At 37.4% G+C, this 20230-nt stretch overlaps 1 protein-coding gene and 1 pseudogene across 1 annotated transcript; one reads left to right on the plus strand and one right to left on the minus strand.

The window, feature by feature from the left end:
- The first annotated feature begins 1420 nt into the window (after positions 1-1420).
- On the plus strand, positions 1421-2350 carry LOC115273546 (annotated as a pseudogene).
- A 9428-nt stretch (positions 2351-11778) lies between these two features.
- On the minus strand, positions 11779-12795 carry LOC115274352 (olfactory receptor-like protein OLF4). The gene has a single exon (XM_029917813.1). The coding sequence runs from the start codon at positions 12793-12795 to the stop codon at positions 11779-11781; it is 1017 nt and encodes a 338-aa protein (XP_029773673.1).
- Positions 12796-20230: the final 7435 nt, after the last annotated feature.

The following is a 20230-nucleotide window of genomic DNA, read 5'->3' on the forward strand; positions in this document are numbered from 1 at the left end:
ACATTGTGAAAATGTCATTACTACCCAAAGCAATCTACACATTCAATGCCATCCCCATCAAAATTGCACCAATATTCTTCTCCAAACTAGAACAAACTATCCTCAAATTCATATGGAACCACAAAAGACCCCGTTTAGCCAATGTCATCTGTATTTAAATGTCTGTTCATTTGCTCTGTGTTTTGGATTATACATATAAGTGAGATCATAGAGTAATTGTCTTTATCTGACTTATTTCACTTAGTATAACAACTTGTAGATCCATCCATGTTATAGCAAATGGGAAGATCCCATTTTTTATGACTAATATTCAATTTTATATATATAGTGGAATATATAAAAATGGAATATACACAACATTGAAAATCAGTCATAAAAAATGAGATCTTGCCATTTCCAATAATATGGATGGATCTGCAAGGTGCTATACTAAGTGAAATAAGTCAGATAGACATATATGTATATCTATCTATCTATCTATCTATCTATCTATCTATCTATATATACCAATTAACTTTATCCATTAATCTATCAATGAACACTTGATATACTTCCATATATTGGCTATTGCAAACAATGCAATAAACATGGGGTTCGCATATATTTTTGAATTAGTGTTTTTGTTTTCTTCAGGTAAATACCCAGTAATGGAATTACTTGATCATGTGGTATTTCTATTTTTAATTTTTTCAGGAGCCTTCCTACAATTTTCCACAGTGGCTGCACCAGTTTGCATTCCCATCAACAGAGAATGAGTATTCCCTCTTCTCCATATCCTCACCAGCACTTATTTCTTGTCTTTTTATATTAGTCATTCTGCCTAGTATGAGGTGATAGTCTTAATCCTTTGGATGTCACATAAATGGAATTATTTTATTTCATTTTCAGATTGTTCACTCTTTGTATGTAAAACTGCAGTTGACATTTTGAGGGTTGGCTTTGTATTTAGCTACCTGTATGAATTGATTTGTTAGTGATATTAGTCATTTTGTGGCATCTTTAGGATTTTCTACATATAAGATCACATCATCTACATCCATAAAATTTTTTTTCTTCCAGTTTGGATATCTTTTCTTCTTTTCTCTTTCTTTAACTGCTCTGGCTAGAATTTCCAGGGTTATGTTGAGTAGAAATTGTGAAAATGAGCATCCTTTCCTTATTCCTGACCCTGATCATATAGGAAAATGTATACTCTATCACCATTGAGTATCATGTTTGCTGTGGGTTTTTCATAAATGGCTTTATGTTGAGATAGTTTCCTTTTATTCCTAGGTTTTAGTGTTTTTATCACGTTCCAGACACAAATATAAAAAATTAACTTCTTGAGTGCAGAATATAATCAATAATGTATCAGCAAGGTTAGTAATGCATGATTGTGTCATGCTCTTCTCTTATTTTGGTAGTCATATCAATCAACTACATGGAACTAGACAATGACACACGATGTTCAGAATTTCTTCTTCTGGGATTTTCAAAGGAAACAGAATTGCAGCCCTTCATCTGTGGGCTGTTCCTGTCCATGTACTTGGTCACCATACTTGGAAACCTGTTCATTATCCTGGCTGTAAAACTCTGACTCCCACCTCCACACCCCCATGTACTTCTTCCTTGCCAATCTATCCTTTGTAAACGTCTGTGTCACCTCCACCACTGTCCCCAAGATGCTGGCGAATATACAAACACAGAGAAATGTCATAACTTACGAAAGCTGCATCATGCAGATATACGTTTTCATACTCTTTGTAGTTTTGGACAACTTCCTCCTGAATGATGGCATATGACCGCTTTGTGGCCATCTGTCACTCACTGTGCTACACAGTCACCATGAACCCCCAGTTCTGTGGACTGCTGTTTCTGGTGTCCTAGATCATCGGTGTTCTGAATTCCTTGTTACAAACCTTAATGGTGTTGCAGCTGTCCTTCTGTACAGGCATGGAAATCCCCCATTTTTTTCTGTGAACTCAATCAGATGATCCAACTTACCTGTTCTGACACCTTTTTTAACGACATGGTAACATGTTTTACAACTGTGCTGTTGGGCGGTGTTCCCTTGGCTGGGGTCCTTTACTCTTACTCTACATTAGTTTTCTCCATATGTGGGATGTCATCAGTTCGGGGCAAGTATAAAGCATTTTCCACCTGTGCATCTCACCTCTCAGTCGTCTCCTTATTCTACTGTACCAGTCTAGGATTGTACCTTAATTCTGCTGCTATCCAGAGCTTATACTCAAGTGCAACAGCCTCAGTGATGTACACGGTAGTCACGCCCATGCTGAACCCCTTCATCTACAGCCTGAGGAACAAAGACATAAAAGAGGCTCTAAGCATATTTTTCTGAGGGAAGCCATGAAAAGGCCATTTCTTAAGAAGTACTAGTCATTGCAGGCTAAATGCTTAATAGCCTGAATTTGTGATTCTTTAATCAGATTATTAGAGAGATCTTAATCCCTCTATTTATATCCTAGAGTTTCAGTTTTTCTAAAGTTCAACTGCTTTATTGAATTTAAATTAATCCCTGTGTTTAACTTTCTGCTCCTTCTGATACCCAACAGTCTTTCCTTTTTTTTTCTCTCCATAATATTTTATTGTCAAATTGTTTTCCATACAACACCCAGTGCTCTTCCCCTTAAGTGCCCTCCACCATCACCACCACCTCTTTTCCCCCCTCTCCCTTCCCCCTCAACCCTCAGTTCATTCTCAGCATTCAATTTCTAAAGTTAGTCCCTACCTTGAATCAGAAACAATTGCGAGTATCCCATTTGCCTCATATAGAAATGAACTGTCCTAGTTTTATTGAATCAACTACATTTGGTGACTGAGGCCATTTATAATTTTATTGAGAGAAAATTGTGAGATCACAGGGTTTTTTTTTCCCACTCTATATCTGCCATTCCTTTCTACATTCTACCTTAAATGCTCTTCCTGATAATGTAGACTTTAACATACTAGTTTGTTTTGTAATCAGTCATGGGGTTCTAGGATTCTCATTAGGATCCTGTTTTCTTATCAACTCAGCATCCACAGTAGCCCTGGAACAGAATAGTAAGGCAAAAGGCAAAAATTGCTTATGTAAAACATGCTCCAAGTGTAATCTACAGAAAAAACAAATTTGAATAAACCAAGTGACTGATGTAATATGGATTTAGTATTAAAGAAGACCTGAAAATCGATGAAGTAAGATTTTGAGTCATCCATATATTATTGCAGAAAATATGTTTTTGGTGATGTACATCTACCCATTGAAGTGAGGGATATTTGGTCTCCATGTTTAAAGGGTATTATTAATTGGAGTAAAGAATTTAGTGGCAGACTTTGTACTATTTAATTGGATGATTTTGCTGTTTCTGTTTGAAAATTCCCAGTGCTGCCTACAAATACTATTATTTCCATTACCCTAAACTTAATATCTCTCCCTTTAAAAATGATGTCCTAAAAATTATAGTGTGAGTGAGCAATAAGTGTATTTACTCTGTCATTAGTTTCTTTATCTTTTTTATGCTCTAAAATCTCTTCCATCCTCATGATCAAAGGATGACTCAGACAAGAGCTTTATTTCATGCGCAGTGATGCTCTGAGAATAGAGACTTGTGGCTGAGAGTCCCACAAGTTATCTGTGGAAAAACATACACGTCTTTACAATCTCTACTGTTATCTAGAAAAGAAACTCAGTGGTAGTAACTTTTGAGTACAGTTATCTAAAATAAATGTGAATAACCAGGTTATTATGAATGATCCCCTCCAATATCATAACAAATACCAAAACAAGAAACAATAGATTATTCTTAATATTCTCAGTTCTATTTACATTGATTATTGTATCAGTAAGCTACTGCTGCATGACAAGCCATGCCAAAAGTAAATGATTTAAGATAATGCATTAAAATTTTTTTAAATTTATGTTTTAGTCAGTTAACATGTAATGCACCATTGGTTCAGAAGTAAAATCCAGTGATTCATTACTTACATACCCAGTGCTCATCACAACAAATGCTCTCCTTAGTAACATCACCCATTTAGCCCATCTCTCCCCCCTCCCTCTGTCAACCCATAGTTTGTTCTCTATCATCAAGAGTCTCTTCTGGTTTGTTTCCCTCACTTCTCCCTCCCTTATGTTCATCTGTTTTTTTTTTCCTCTTAAATTCCACATATGAGTGAAGTCATATGATCTTACTCTTTTTCTGATTGACTTATTTTGGTCATCATAATACATTCTTGCTCCATCATCACTTGGGAATCTGTGTTAGGGAAGTCTTCTGGTCTTTGTTGGTTTCCTCATGAAGCGGTAATCAGCTGTGGGTCAGCTGGAAGAGCTCTGTTAATTTTGGCTGTGTTCTCACATTTGGGGACTTGCTGGTGACAGGTTGACCTAGGTTGGCCTTCATTAGAGCAATAGGACTCTGCTTCACATGATTTCTCTTCCTACAGAAGGCTAGCATGGACTTATTTCCATGGCAGAGTCAGGGTTCTAAGAGTGTAGCTGAAAAACACCAAAGATCCTTCAGGCACACTGTCATTTTCACCATACAATCTTAGCCAAGGCAAGCAAAATGCTAAATTCAGTCCAGATTCAAAGGTGTGTAAATAGACTCCACCTCTCAATGCGGGGAGCTTCACAGTCACATTTCAAAGTACATGGAAACAGGGGCACCTGGGTGGCTCAGTTGATTAAGCGTCTGACTTCTGGCTTTGACTCAGGTCGTGACCTCACGATTCGTGGGTTCGAACCCCACTTTGGGCTCTGGGCTGACAGCTAGCTCAGAGCCTGGAGCCTGCTTAGGATGCTGTGTCTCCCTCTCTCTCTCTCTCTGACCTTTCCCTGCTCATGCTGTCTCTGTTTCTCAAAAATAAATAAAAAAACATTAAAAAAAACACCAAAATACATGGATACAGAGATAAGTGGTAAATTGGTGCCATCTCTGCAAAAGGTCTACCATAAGTGTAATTTTCTTTTTTTTAAATTTTTATAGTTTATTTTTGAGAGAGAGAGAGAGAGAGAGAGCGAGCATGAATGGGGGAGGGGCAGAGAGAGAGAGAGACACAGAATCAGAAACAGGCTTCAGGCTTTGAGGTGTCAGCACAGAGCCTGATGCGGGGCTCGAACCCACAGACTGTGAGATCATGACCTGAGCTGAAGTCAAATGCTTAACCAACAGCCACCCAGGCGCCCCATAATTTTGTATTCAATAAGGTTCATTGGTGCAGGACATAAAATCAACATACAGAACAATATAGTGCAGTACAACATCATGATTCAACAATTCTACACATTACTCATTTCTCATCACTGTGAGAGTGCTCTTAAGGACTGAGTCTACAGGATTTTCTTAAAAATATTTTTCACTATTTATTTTTGAGAGACAGATCATGAGTGGGGGAGGGGCAGAGGAAGAGGGAGACTCAGAATCCAAAGCAGTCTCCAGGGTCTGAGCTGTCAGCATAGAGCCTGATGTAGGGTTTAAACTCATGAACCATGAGATCATGATATAAGCCAAAGTCAGACTCTTAGCCAACTGAGCCATCCGGGTGCCCTGAGTCTACAGAACTTTCTATATTCAGTTCATACCATCTTTAAATAAAGACAGTTTTACTTGTTTCTTTCTTATTTGTAATGCAGTGAGGAAATGGGCAAAAGACATGAATAGACACTTTTCCAAAGAAGACGTCCGGATGCTTTTTATTTTCTTAATCTCGCTTGATTGATCTAGCAGGGACATGCAGGATTATGTTGAATAAGATTGATGAGAGAAGACCCCCTTGTATTGCTGCAGAGAAGAGAAATTTTCTAACCTTTCACCATTGAGTACAATGTTATTGTGGGTCTGTCATATATAGCTTTTTACTTTTTATGTTGAAGTGTGTTCCTTTTATACCCAGTTTGTGAAAAAAATTTTAAAGAAACCTTTAAAGGATATTGTATTTTGTCAAATGCTTTTCCTGCATGTATTGAGATGATCATATGGTTCTTATATTTCACCATATGCATGGGGTGTCTCATATTTATTGATTTGTTTGTGCTCAGCCATCCTTGTATCCCAGGGATAAATCCCACTTGATCATGGTGTAAAATCCCTTCATGTGCTCTTTGATTCAGTTTGCTAGTATTTTTGAAAATTTTTGTGTCTGTGTTCACCAGGGATATTGGTCCATAGTTTTTTTTTTTTTTTTTTTTTTTTTTTTTTTTTTTTTTTTTTTTTTTTTTTTTTTTTTTTTTTTTTTTTTTTTTTTTTTGCGTACTGGCCTTTCCTGGCTTTGGGACTAGGGTAAAGCTGGCCTTGGAAAATGAGTTTGAAAATGTGTCCTCCCCTCTAGTTTATGGAAGTGTCTGAGAAGAATTGTCATTAATTCTTCTTTACATGATTAGTAGAACTCACCTATGAAGCTCTCTGCACATGGGATTTTATTTGCTGGGAGATTTCTGATTACTGATTTAATACCCTTCCTCATTATTGGTCTGTTCATATTTCATATATTTCCTGATTTTGTCTTGGTAAGTTGTATGTTTCTAGGGATTTATCAATTTTTTTCTAAATTGCCCAAATTGTTGGAGTGAGATCATTCATAGTAGTTTCCTATGATTCTGTGCCTTTCTATGATATTGATTGTAAGGTATAATATTTTGCTGATGATTTTATTTATTTGAGCCTTCTCATCCTTTTTTCTCTTTGCCTATCTAAGGACTTGTCAATTTTATTGCTTCACTTTAAAAAATTGGCCCTTCACTTTGTTAATCTTTTCTATTGGCTTTCTGGTCTATATATCATTTACGCATTCTCTGATAATTATTTCTTTTTTTTCTGCTGATTTGGACTTAGTTGGCACTTCTTCCTATAGACATTTGAATCAAAGATTAGGTTATTTACTTAAAGTCTTTTTATTTGTCTCAATGTAGGCATTTATTGATATAAACTTCTCTATTGAAGCTGCTTTTGTAACATACCATAAATTGTGATGTACTGTGATTCCATTTTCATTTGATTCAAGATTTTTAAGATTTGTTTCCCATTTCTTCTTTCACACATTAATCATTCACAAGTGTGTGTTTTAAATCCCACAAATTTGTGAGAATCTCAGATATCTGTACTCTTATATTCACTACAGCATTATTTAGGATAGACAAGATTTGGAAACAGCCCAGCATCCATCAATAGATAAATGAATAATGATGGCATATCTATCAGCGGAGTTCAGCAATAAAAAGGAAGGCATTTTTTCCTTTGCTCAACTGTGGATGGACCTCTAGGGCATTATGGTAAATGAAGTAGAGAAAGACAAATACTGTATGATCTCACATGTGAAATGTAAAAATCTTAACAGAGAATAGGTTGATGTTTACTAGTGGCTAGGGTTTGGGGAAATAAGTTGGTGTCAGTGAAAGCCTATGTAAAACATGTTCATTATAATTAACTCTATTGTGTTGTATACTTAAATGTTGTAACAGAGTATATAGTAAATGTTCTTACAACAAAAAGAAATGCAAACTATGTGAAGTGATGGATGTTTTCACTAACCTATTGTGGTGATCATTTCACCACATATATGTATATGAAATCACCAAGTTGTATGCTTAAACTTCCACAATTTTGTATGTCAATTACATTTCAATAGTGTTGGAAAAATGAAGAAAAATATTCCTATGTCTCTGTCTTTCATTGCATTTCACGTGTCACCTCATCCTAGTGAATTATCCCCATAGAAATAGATACCAGAGTGAAAACCATTATAAGTATGTCAATGGCGAGGTCTATCAATAGGAAAATAGTATCTACAGAATGATGCTGTGAAGATAGCATCAGTGATAGAACAATTGCTAGCTCCACTAATCAATGAGTTAGATATGAGCCCCTGGTCTCTCTGAGGCATCTAGAAAGAAAATATTTCACTTATTTGATCTCTTTTTAGACTAAGAATGGTAATTTATAGGCAAGGGGCATAGAGGAAATATTTACATTTGGAGAGAAGCCTGACCCTTTGGAATAGAATTTCCATAACTACTCATTAGACACCTAATTCATTCTCACTGTGTTCTCTGAGATCATTCCACTGCTGAATGTGGAATTGGAAATAAACCATTTGAATTGAAATTAACAGCCGTGGCAGAATATTTTCAGAGATGGCACCAAATCCCCGTGTTTCTCTGTAGTCATGTCTTTGGCAATGTGTGCAGTACCTTCCATCAGGAGGTGGAGACTATTCTTCCACCTTTGATTCTGGATGGATTAGGATTTTTTATTTACTGTATCCAGCAAAATATCATAGAAGTGACAGTGGACCTTAGAGGCCTTGTGCATTTCTGCTACTTTCTCTTGAAACTCTGTTCTGAAAAGAGAATAAAACCAGATGAGCTGCCAGAGGAAGTGAAGACATGTGCAACACAGCACAGTTTTCCAAGCCAAGGCCACACTGGATCAGTCACAGCTATCTAGCCAAGACCCAAGTATTTTAGAATGCCCTGGAAAGATCAGCCAAGCCTTCACAGGTCACACAAACCTGATTCAAGATCTTTGAGGAGATCAACAGAGATTAGAACAACTCATCACCATACAATTCACTTGATACTAAAGACATTCTACAAATTGATTTGCTTTCATTATGTCTTGCTATGCAGCAACATTCATGATCATTTTGTTATTCAAGTTTATTTTGGATGACTATTAATAGTGACTCCACTGAGGATTTTATTCAGATAACCAGTAGAGGTTGGAAGGACATGCATTTTTGTGGAAAAAAATTGGTGACCTGAAACCACCCAACTGGGCAGTAATTCAAGCTGTCTTGTGTCTTGCAGAGACATCTTACTTTTAGCCCAATGAGATTCACTTTTGGCATTGACCTCCAGACCTAGAAGAGTAGAAATATTTTTCTTTTAAACCCTTAGTATGGTAACTGGATATAGCAGCAATAGTCAATAACAAAGACATTTATCCAATAAATTTTTAATGATTTTTTTGAGAGAGAGAGAAAATGCAAGTGGGGGCAGGACAGAAATAGAGGGAGACAGAATGTGAAAGAGGCTCCAGGCTCTGAGCTCTCATCAGAGAACCCAAAGCAGGGCTCAAACTCATGTACCTGAGTGGTAGTTTACTGACTGAACTACCCAGGTGCCCCAATTTTTTTTAATAAAAGAAATTTGAGCCTCTTAAATCACTCGCTTATCTTCCTTGGATAAGGCTGTTTTGTGTTGAAACCCTTCTTAAGTAGAAGAAATAAATAAGGTTAGTTTGGGGATATTTGGCTTATTAGCTGGTACAGAGAATGTCTCCTGCATAAATGTAAATATGGATCTGTCTTTGAGACCTCTGAGTATTAGGATATGTAAAGGCATTTATTATTAATGTTAAGGCCACCTGTTCTACTGTAGCTTTTTTGTCTAAATTTCTACATTCCTAGAATTCCATGTTAATAAAAACCTTCATTCTCTTCCTTTTCTTACTCTCCCAGTTTCTCTCAAGCTTTCTTTCAATGCAGCATATAGGTTATAATAATTTCCAATGAGGATTATGAATTTCATGCATATACATATGTGAATATGAATGTGTTTGAAAGAAAAATGTACAAAAATACACATAGATCTACATGCACATAGCCCTTACTCTTGAACATTCTTTGGATCCAACAAAGTATTTCCACACATTTTATGTTTCCTCACTACATCCCTAGAAGTTATGTTTATCTTTCACATAGCCTTCAGAGAAAACCAAAGCTAGAGGGATTACATCCTACCAGTTGCATAAAGAAGCAGTTAAAACTTATTTTACACCTTCTTTAACTCTATATAAATGGAACCATACAGTATGTACCCCTGAGTTTTCAATGATTCTTTCAATTCTTAAGGTTGAATACTTGAAATATGTAGTTTATTGTGTGTAATAATTCTCCAATAAATTAATTAGACTTTAAAATTCTACTGTTTCCTGACTCATGGTCAGACCTGGAGTACAGGGAGCTGAGTCACACCTAATGAGGAGGGAGATCTTGCTACCAACAGTGAAAAAGCAAAAGTTCACATGTGAGTAAGGGACACAAATCATGAGAGACTATTGAATACTGAAAACAAACCATGGACTGAAGGGGGAAGGAGATGTGGGAAGGGAGTGATGGTCATGGTAGGGGACACTTGTGGGGAGAAGCACTGGGTGTTATATGGAAACCACTTTGACAATAAACACTTATTTTAAAAAAAGATCCTGGGATTAAATTAAAACAATGAATGTTTGATAACCCCCCCCTTTTTTTGTAGACTAGAAGATGAGCCTACTATATAAAAGGAGTAAAATGACATAAATTGGTTCAAGACAGAAGAGCACATTCTATGGTTGGAAGGAGACACATCATGAATGAGTCTCAGAAACACAATGTAGAGGAGCACCTGACTATGGTTTAATGGGAAACCCAGCAGAGATCAGAACAACTCCTTATCCTACAATCCTAGTCAATAAGAATGACATTATGTTAAGCTACATTGTTTGAGGATGCTTTCTATGCAGCACTAGTAACTGGTGTAATAATCAATCAGGCAGAAAAGAAGGCACTTGTCATAATCTGATTCTTCTTATTCTAGGCATTTGTTCTGATAGTTGAAGGTAACATTCATGATTACTCTGTTTTCCAGGTTTATTTCACATCACTATATTTAAAAAATGAATTAATTGAACCACTTTGAGATAACATGTAAAAGTTGCAAGGACATGAATATTTGCACAAAGCTTGTTATTCAGATATTATAACATGCCTGAAGTAGAAACCATGCTTGCTGGTGAGCCTTATCATGATTAGGAAAAGGATGTATAATGGATGATACTGATATTGTGAATTTGCTGCCCCTTTAGTGGTTATGGAAAAATTTCAAATAGTGGGAGACATCTCATTTAGAAAAATGGAAGGAATATTACCTGTAGGTGGCACTGCAAATTTTTGAACAGAAACCATAAAGTGAGTTAATACAGCCCCAAACATGCCACCAGCCTTTTGTCTTAATGAATACACCTTACATATGGGCCCTGATTTTCCGTAATTCAATGAGCAGATAAAGCACCTGAGAAAGAAAGATTTTCCACAGTAACAAATGTGTGATTTAATATTTGCTTCATTATACATAAAGTCAAGTTGGACTCTAAGTCCATATTATATCAAGTTACATTTTCCATATTTGTCTTTCTGTGTAGATTCCATTGGAGACGTGTATTTTATTATTATTTATTTTGCCAGTGATTATGGTAGGCATGGTGGACAAAGCTGTGTAACAGAACAGGATTTTAATGTGTATAAAAATGTCCATGATCAGCTATAACAGCCATTACATCAGTGATATACAAAGGAATGATGTTCACAAGAGTGAAACACAGACGTCTCAGATCTTTCTCTCTTATACACTTATATCAATAGCAGTCATGGCCAAGAGTAGGCTTTTCACAGGAGTAGAATAACTTATGACTGTTTTTTTGTCAAACAAAATTAAAAAAAACAATGATATAGTTTATTTGAGAAGAAATTATTCTTAACAGATCCATGTACTTCTTTGAAAGAGTGAAATGTTCCAAATATTTCACTTCCAAGGTGAGGAATCACGTTGGGAGAGTTGGAAATGACAAAGGGAAAATCTCTTGGATATTAGAGATATCAGAAAGCTTAACAAAGCAAGTTACCTAAATAGTGCAGAGAGGTTGATATTAAAAAACTTAAAATTCAAGGGAACAGAAGAGTCATGTTCCACCTCCACAATCTGATCAAGGAATCTCTACATTTAGGCCAGGCTTTGGGCCCTGCAATCATGGGCACTTCTCAGCACAGGACAATTGGCCCTTTTATAGCTGCCATCCCAGAGAATCTCATCAGAGCCTTTTTAACGTCTTTGTTCCTCAGGCTGTAGATGAAGGGGTTCAGCATGGGCGTGACCACCGTGTACATCACCGAGGCTTTTGCACTGGAGTGGGAGCTCGGGGTAGCAGCAGAGCTAAGATACACTCCCAGGACCGTACAGTAAAATAAGAAGACAACTGAGAGGTGAGAAGCACAGGTGGAAAATGCTTTATACTTGCCCTGAGCTGATGAGATTCCACATATGGAGGAAACTATCTTAGAGTAAGAGTAAAGTATCCCCAAAAAGGGACCAACACCCAGCAGCATAGCTGCAAAGTACATCACCATGTTATTGTGAAAGGTGTCAGAACAGGCAAGTTGGATCATCTGATTGAGCTCACAGAAAAAGTGGGGGATTTCTACCTCTGTAGAGAAGGACAACTGCAACATCATTAAGCTTTCTAACAAGGAATGCAGGGCACTCAGGATCCAGCACACCAGGACTAGTAGTCCACAGAGCCTGGGTCTCATAATGACCATGTAGTGCAGGGGGTGACAGATGGCCACAAAGCGGTCATAGGCCATCATGCTCAGGAGGAAGATGTCTAGCACGGCAAAGAGTACAAGAAAATAAATCTGTGTGATGCAGCCTGCATAGGTTATGGCTTTGCTCTGAGTCTGGATGTTCCACAGCATCTTTGGGATGACAGTAGAGGTGAAGCAGATGTCTACAAGGGACAAGTTGGTGAGGAAGAAGTACATAGGGGTGTGGAGGTGGGTGTCAAAGCTGACGACCAGGATGATGAGCACATTTCCAAACACAGTGACCAGGTACATGAAGAGGAAAAGCCCAAATATGAGGGGCTGCAGTTCTGGTTCCTCTGAAAATCCCATGAGAAGAAATTTTGAAAATTTTGTATTATTTTCTGATTCCATGTGGAGGAGATGACTACCAAGAAAGGGGAAAATAACATGATTTTTTTTCACATAAATAGACATGGTTCACATTGTTGATATGCCACAATTTGCATTTTCCAGTCAAGAAAGTCACTTCAGTATTCTGTGAATGGATGTGTGCCCTTGAGAGGATCCCCATTTCCTCTCTTATTAAAAATATTCATCCCAACCTCAGATGTTCCTTCAAAGGCCAGGTATTGCACATGCATTTGGATTATTATTCAATTATTATTCAATTCAACGATTTCATGCATTTGAGGAACATATAGAGCATTGGCCATGTTTTCAGTATTTCTAGGTCAGAAAGTAGAGGGTGCTGATAAGTAAAAGTATATAATATTCAGTGACGATGATAAGATATACATATATCTAAAAATTAAATAATCCTGAGGTGTGGACTGATGCTATGAAGAAAATGAAAGCAAATTAATGGAAAGAGTGGATGGGCTGTTATGTTGGGTGTTCAGTCAGGATTGGTAAGAATTTTATGTTTGAACAGAGACCTCAAGGAACAGAGAGTTAAGACAAGAAGTCTTTCTGACAGGGGGAAGGACAATGCAAAGACCCTGCGGAAACAGTTTTCTGAGAAAATCAAGGCTCAGAAGGAAGCCAGTGTAAAGAGAGGAGTGGACCAGAGGGAGAGTGATAAGAGGTACTTGTAGTGAACTTCGTAGATCCATTTGGCCTTGCAGCTGCTTAAAATTTAAGACACAGTGAATTCCTTGTTCACAATATGGACCTTTTGCACTTTATTAATCTGGTTGCAATAGCATCCTTGGCATCCTTCAGTACCATCTATTGATTGAGTTTGGCCTGTATCTTATAGGGTCACCTTGAAATAGGGGACCCCCGCCCCCCACACACCCAGTGCACCATGTCCTCCTTGTGTGTGTTACTTGTATGTCCTTCTCACCTCCCCCAGTCTGCCCCAACACACTATTTAGGATATGAATGCATACACATCACATTACCTTTCCCAGAAAGAAGGTAGAAATAGTACCAGAAAGTTCTATTCATATATTCTAAGGAAAAATAATGCTGGGGCTCCATTTGGAATGGTCATATTCTGACCTGTTTGAAAATAAAAATAAAAAATATGTTCAAAGGGGAGAGAGAGAGAGAGAGAGAGAGAGAGAGAGAGAGAGAGAGAGAGAGAGAGAGAGAATAAGATGTTGGTTGGCACCCAATCCTAATTATATCTCACTTATACCCACAAAAAATTATTAAAGAGCAAAAATAAATTTCTCTAAAGGACAAAAGTAGTGACATATCAATGATGTGAAACACCTTACAGACTGAACATCACTAGAGAATAAACCAACATGGCTCATAAGTTGGGCATTTTTATTATCAGATAGCAGAGAGCAGACTTGATTTTCCTGTGTCTATTCCATATTTATTTGATTAATCAGTTTTTTATAAGTTTATTGTCAAATTTGTTTCCATATAACACCCAGTGCTTCTCCCCACAAGTGACACCCACCTTGATTAATCAGGTTTTATACGCCCCAATAGAGGATGAGGTAAGCCTCTTTATCACTTGTCATATGTGACATATTTTTTTGTGTGAGTATCTGTTGTTCTTATGCTTTGAGTTTCAGTCACTTTCTTGACAAGTCTGGTGAGCATAATTCGCCATGGTTCTGTTCCTTGTTCAACAATAAAAGTCCCTCCCAGACTCTGTGAAATCCTCCTACACACCCCATGACAGCTATTCTCTTACCCAGAATAATCTTCATGTGATTTATCCAAATACATTGTTTTGTACTCACATTTGTTTTACTGCACCCTTGTCTGTCATTGTGACATGATTACAAAAGGAGCAGAATCTTCTGTTCATCTTTTCCTTACAAAAGCATGTGCATACATATTCACTTATATAGAAGCAAATTTGAGAAAATGAGACATTATGAAATACAAAGAATGACAGAGGAAATGAAACCAGGTTAAAGAGCAGTATCAGTAGAACTGGATTAAACAAAATGGAATGAAGTTTTGAGAACTCACTGAAACATGAGTAAGTCGACAAAAATCAACATAGAAAAATAATAAAATTCCCCAAGACCTGGATAAAAAATAGAATAATATAGAAAGTTCTGAGAAATTTCTGGTACATAGCAGATGAACTTTTAGTTATTATAACACTTCACAATTCTGACAGCAAAATTAGAACGTTTCTTTTTGCTACCTGTTTAAAAATTCTGAACCCAATAAGTTGTATGGCCCCTTGAGTATTTTCACAAGATCATTGGTGTGAAATAATAATCTGTACAAAATACCTGTCTCATTGGTAGAAGATGGGGGATGAAGGTCTGTCCCCAGATGCGAGAGCAGAGATGGGTCAAATTCAGTGACAATCCAGACTTGGGACTGCAAAGGAAATGACAACGACCATGTCTTGTCCAGCCTGATGTTCCACAGACTGTGGTACCACATCAGAGGAGGTATTTACAGCCTGTTAGGTCTGCTCATTAGGCACATTTCCCTCTGGTTTCTCCACCCTTTAGGCCCTGATTTCCCTATGGGACACCAGTGTGGACAGAAAGGAAATTTTTCATGTTGAATTTCTGCTCCTAGGAGACTGAGTGATAAGGCAGCTGAAACCAGTTTTTCTTACTTTTTCTATTATTTCTTCTGCCTTTCAGAGACCTAGATTCCCAGAACCATATCCCAACTCTGAATGAACATTTTCTCCTGTTTAAGTCTGAGAAATTGGTCCTGACGAGGTCCCTTGGATTCTTCAAAGCATTGTCTTGGGGTGGGGACACAGTCCCCAATATTGCTAGAAGGTAAATGTTCCCCTTTTCAACAAAGATGTGAGGTTTGTTCCTTTGATATAAAACATTGGGCACTACACTCCTGGGCTCCCTGACAATTTTGCCTAACAATTATGGATTTCACACTTAAATCCCAAGTTCAGAACTATTACTTAAAATGTCGTTATAAATTGTTAATTGTAAGAGACATATTTAGATCTTCTTCTGTAGTATAATCCAAGTTTAGCAGCTTGTGGGAATTGCCTGATGTAATTTCTATAAAAGTGCATTCTTGAGGAAATACTATTGTGAACTCCACTCTCCATGGAGAAATGGGGCTTGAAGAATTCAATGATCTTCTCAAAGTTATCATCTCAGAAAGGGGATGGGTGTTGACTGGATTCTGTCAGGATGCCCACCGTTTTCAAACTCTGTGCCCACAGTTTCCAAACAGAGATATGTCTTTCCTCCTGGGCATAGTTGGCAATATCTGAGGGTTGCAGCTAAACACCTGCAGTGAGGTCCCAACACACATAATCATCCTGCTTCTAAGTCCACATTGAGAATGTGAGGGTTCTAGACCAGCACTTCTCCAAATTCAAAGTGCTTACGAATCACCTATGATCCTAGTTTAAATACTGATTATGATTTTTGTGGGTCCTGGTAGGCCCAGGAATTTGACATGTCTAACAAGCTCCTGAGTGATAATGATGCTGCAGGTCCTGGTCCGTGAATCACTCTTTGAGTAGCAAGGCTGTGGTCCTGTGATAGAAGGAGTTGCAGGTGGTTGTAGGTCTTCTTTACAAAATATATTGTATTTGCATGAAATTTGGAATGACAAGTATATCCAATCATTCTAGGGGTTGTGACAAATTCTGTGTTTGTTTCTTTTATGTAAGGGCCCTTGAGTGACACAAATAAGATACTTTTGGAAAAGACTTTCTAGTAGCCAGAATGAAAGCATCCTGATGTCGTCCACATTCCAATTCCCAGAAATTTTGAGTGTATTATTTTTTATAGTAAGGGAAGAGAATAAGTAGCAGGTGGAGTAAGGCTGCTAATCAGCTGACTTTCAAGTAAGATTGGCCACGATTATGCAGGTGGAACTAATGTAATCACCATGGTCAACCGAATGTGGGAGAGGAAGGCAGAACTGTTGAATCAGAGAGAGATGTGAGGGTGCCACATTGCTGGCTTGAAGACAGGGAAAGAGCAACAAGGCAAGGAATGCTTGTTGTCACTAGAAACCACAATAGGAAAGAAAACAACAGTCTCTCCTGGAGCATCTATAAGGGAACCAGGCCCTGCAGGCATCTTGATTTTATTTCACGCTTCCAGTTTCTAAACAGTAAGAGCATAAATTTGTTTCTTTTGAGAGTCTAGTGTGCTATTTTGCTACAGCAGAAAAAGGAATGTAATGTAGACATTTGTCCAATAAAATTGTTTTGGTAGAAAGTGAATTTTAGTATTTCAATAAATTCATTTATCTTCTCTTGGGTAAGAGCATTTTGTGTTGAAGTCCAATCTTAAATGGAGGGAAAAGCAGGGTCTGAGTGGCTCAGTCGGTTGAGCATCAATCTTCAGCTCAGGTCATGATCTTGCCATTTGTGCGTTTGAACTCTGTTTCAGGCTCTGTACTGACAGCTCAGAGCCTGGAGCCTGATTTGGATTCTGTCTTCCCCTCTGTCCATGCTCTGTCTCTCTCTGTCTCTCAGTAATGATTAAACATTAAAATTTTTTATTGGAGAGAAAAAATAAAGCCAATTGAAAGCTTCTACTACATTGCTTAAATAGAATGGAAAACACGAAATCCCCATTGTTAAAATATCAATGTGACTCTATCTATCATCTATCTATCTATCATCTATCTATCTATCTATCTATCTATCTATCTATCTATCTATCTATCATCTTTTTCATTCATTGGGCTTGAATCCATGACCCTGATCAAGACTCACATGCTTACAGCACCTGGCTTGTTCCGTCCATGGGACACACTTCTCTTGATTTTAGGGTTTTGAGTTTAAGTCCCATGTTGGGTGTGGTTATTATGTAAAAACAAAATCTTTTGTAAAAAAGGAAAAAAGAGTTCATACTCTGCCAACTGAACCAACCAGGTACCGTGGGACTTTAGATTTAAATATAAATTCTGACTTTGAAGCCTTTGTGCATTAATATTAAAAAAGTAATTTGGGGTGCCTCAGTGGCTCAGTCAGTTAAGCAACTGGCTCTTGATTTAGGCACAAGTCATAATCTCAGAATTGTCAGATTGAGTCCCACATCAGGCTCTATGCTGACATATCAGAGCCTGATTTGGATTCCTTTTCTTCTTCTCTCCCTGCCTCTCTTCTGCTCATTCTCCCCACCCCTTTGCCTCAAATAGGGTTTAATACCAGAAGTTAAAATGGTTTAATATTTAGATATCTACTAATCTTACTCACTACAGATAGAAGAAAATAAGCCATGTAATTATTGAAAAAGATGTCTAAAACCATGGAGGAAAATTCAACAATAATTTATTATTTAAAAAAACTCTCTTATTAAGGTAGGCAACTTTTCTTTTAATTTTTGGCAGCTAGTTACACTTCACTGTATATTTTTCATAAATTGTATGTTTCAGGTGAAATAAACTTTAAAAAAAGAATAAAAATAATTCATTACTAAAACTAAGTTCGCCCATTCTACTTTAAGTCTTTGTGTCTAAACTTCTACATTTTAAAAATTTATTGCTAATTCAAACATTCACTGTTTTTATTTTTTTTCTTCAACTTTCCTTTCATCATTAAAGACAGGATTATTGAGTCTGCATCATACAAGCATTTAAAAAGTGTATTTGTATGAAGTAATGTACAAATGTACATATACATATCTGTTTATATACTCCCTACCCATGAAAGACTTCTTGGACTCACAAAATATTTCCAAACACTATATTTATTCTTACCAACATCACATGAATTAGGCTTATTATCCCACATCACTTCATATCACCATCAGAAATGAGAAAACTTAATGGAAGACCACGGGGAAAGGAAAGGAAAGGAGAAAAAATAGTTTCAAACAGAGAGGGAGGCAAACCATAAGAGACTCTTAAATACAGAGAACAAACTGAGGGTTGGTGGAGTCGGTGTGGGGGAGAGGGGAAAATAAGTGATGGGCATTGAGGAGGGCACTTGTTGGGATGAGCACTGGTGTTGTATATAAGTGATGAATCATGGGACTCTATGCCCAAAACCAGGAACAAACTGTATACTCTGTATGTTAGCCAACTTGACAATACATTACATTTAAAAAAACAATAAAAAGACAAATAACTGAAAAGTAAAGAAATGAGGAAACAAGGTTTCTGGTTGATTAGAGTTTTTACAATGATGTCACAAATCTTTAATGCTTTTGTGCACTTTCTTGAATTATATTGAAATGCTTTTAGGCAGCATTTACTCTGAGGTTTTGGATGATTCCTTTAATTCAGAAAAGTTTGCATTTTACTATTATTATTTATTTAAAATTATTTATTTTGAGAGAGAGAGATAGCACAAGCAGGGCAAGATGGAGAGAGAGGGAAAGAGGGGATCCCAAGAAGGCCCCATGCTGTCAGTGCAGAGCCTGATACAGAGTTCAATCCCATGACTGTAAGATCATGACTTGGGCCAAAATCAAGAGCCAGTCACTTAACTGACTGAGCCACCCAGGTGTCCCCAGAAAGACTGCGTTTTAAATATATTTAATTTATTGTATATCATTGTATTTCAATTAATTATGTTAAAAATCTGTTCTAATAAATGAATTTAGGAAGATATAAAGTCAATATAAAGAATTGGTTGTATTTCTAATAACAGACTATCAGAAAGAGAAATTAAGAGAGAAATCCTATTTAAAACCACATTAACAAGAAAAATTTAAAAATTTTTATTTTCTTAGTCTTGCCTGATTGACCTAGCTACGACACACAGGATTATGTTGAATAGGATGGATGAGAGTGGACCTCCTTGTGTTGCTGCTTATCTCAGAAGAGAAACTTTCTATCCTTTCACCATTGAGTACAATGTTACTGTGGGTTTGTCATAAATGGCCTTTTACTTTTTTTTAAAATAGTCTATTGTCAAATTGGTTTCCATTTAACACCCAGTGCTCTTCCCCACAAGTGCCTTCCTCCATTACCACCACCTCTTTCCCCCCCCTCCCCCTCCCCTTCAACCCTTGGTTTGCTTTCAGCATTCAATAGTTTCTCAGGTTTTGCATTCCTCTCTCTCCCCAACTCTCTTTCCCCCGTCCCCTCCCCATGGCCCTCCATTAGGTTTCTCCTGTTCTCCTGTTAGACCTATGAGTGCAAACATATGGTATCTGTCCTCCGCCTGACTTATTTCACTTAGCATGACAACCTCGGGGTCCATCTACCTTGCTACAAACGGCCATATTTCATTCTTTCTCATTGCCATGTAATACTCCGTTGTGTGTATATATATATATACCACATCTTATTGATCCATTCATCAGGTGACGGACATTTAGGATCTTTCTATGATTTGGCTATTGTTGACAGTGCTGTTATGAACATTGGGGTACATGTGCTCCTATGCATCAGCCCTTCTGTATCCTTTGGGTAAATCCCTAGCAGTGCTATTGCTGCGTCATAGGGGAGTTCTATCAATACTTTTTTGAGGAGTCTCCACACTGTTTTCCAGAGCGGCTACACCAGTTTACATTCCCACCAACAGTGT

Source organism: Suricata suricatta, chromosome 12, assembly GCF_006229205.1.
Source record: "Suricata suricatta isolate VVHF042 chromosome 12, meerkat_22Aug2017_6uvM2_HiC, whole genome shotgun sequence".
NCBI classification, from domain to species: Eukaryota; Metazoa; Chordata; class Mammalia; order Carnivora; family Herpestidae; genus Suricata; species Suricata suricatta.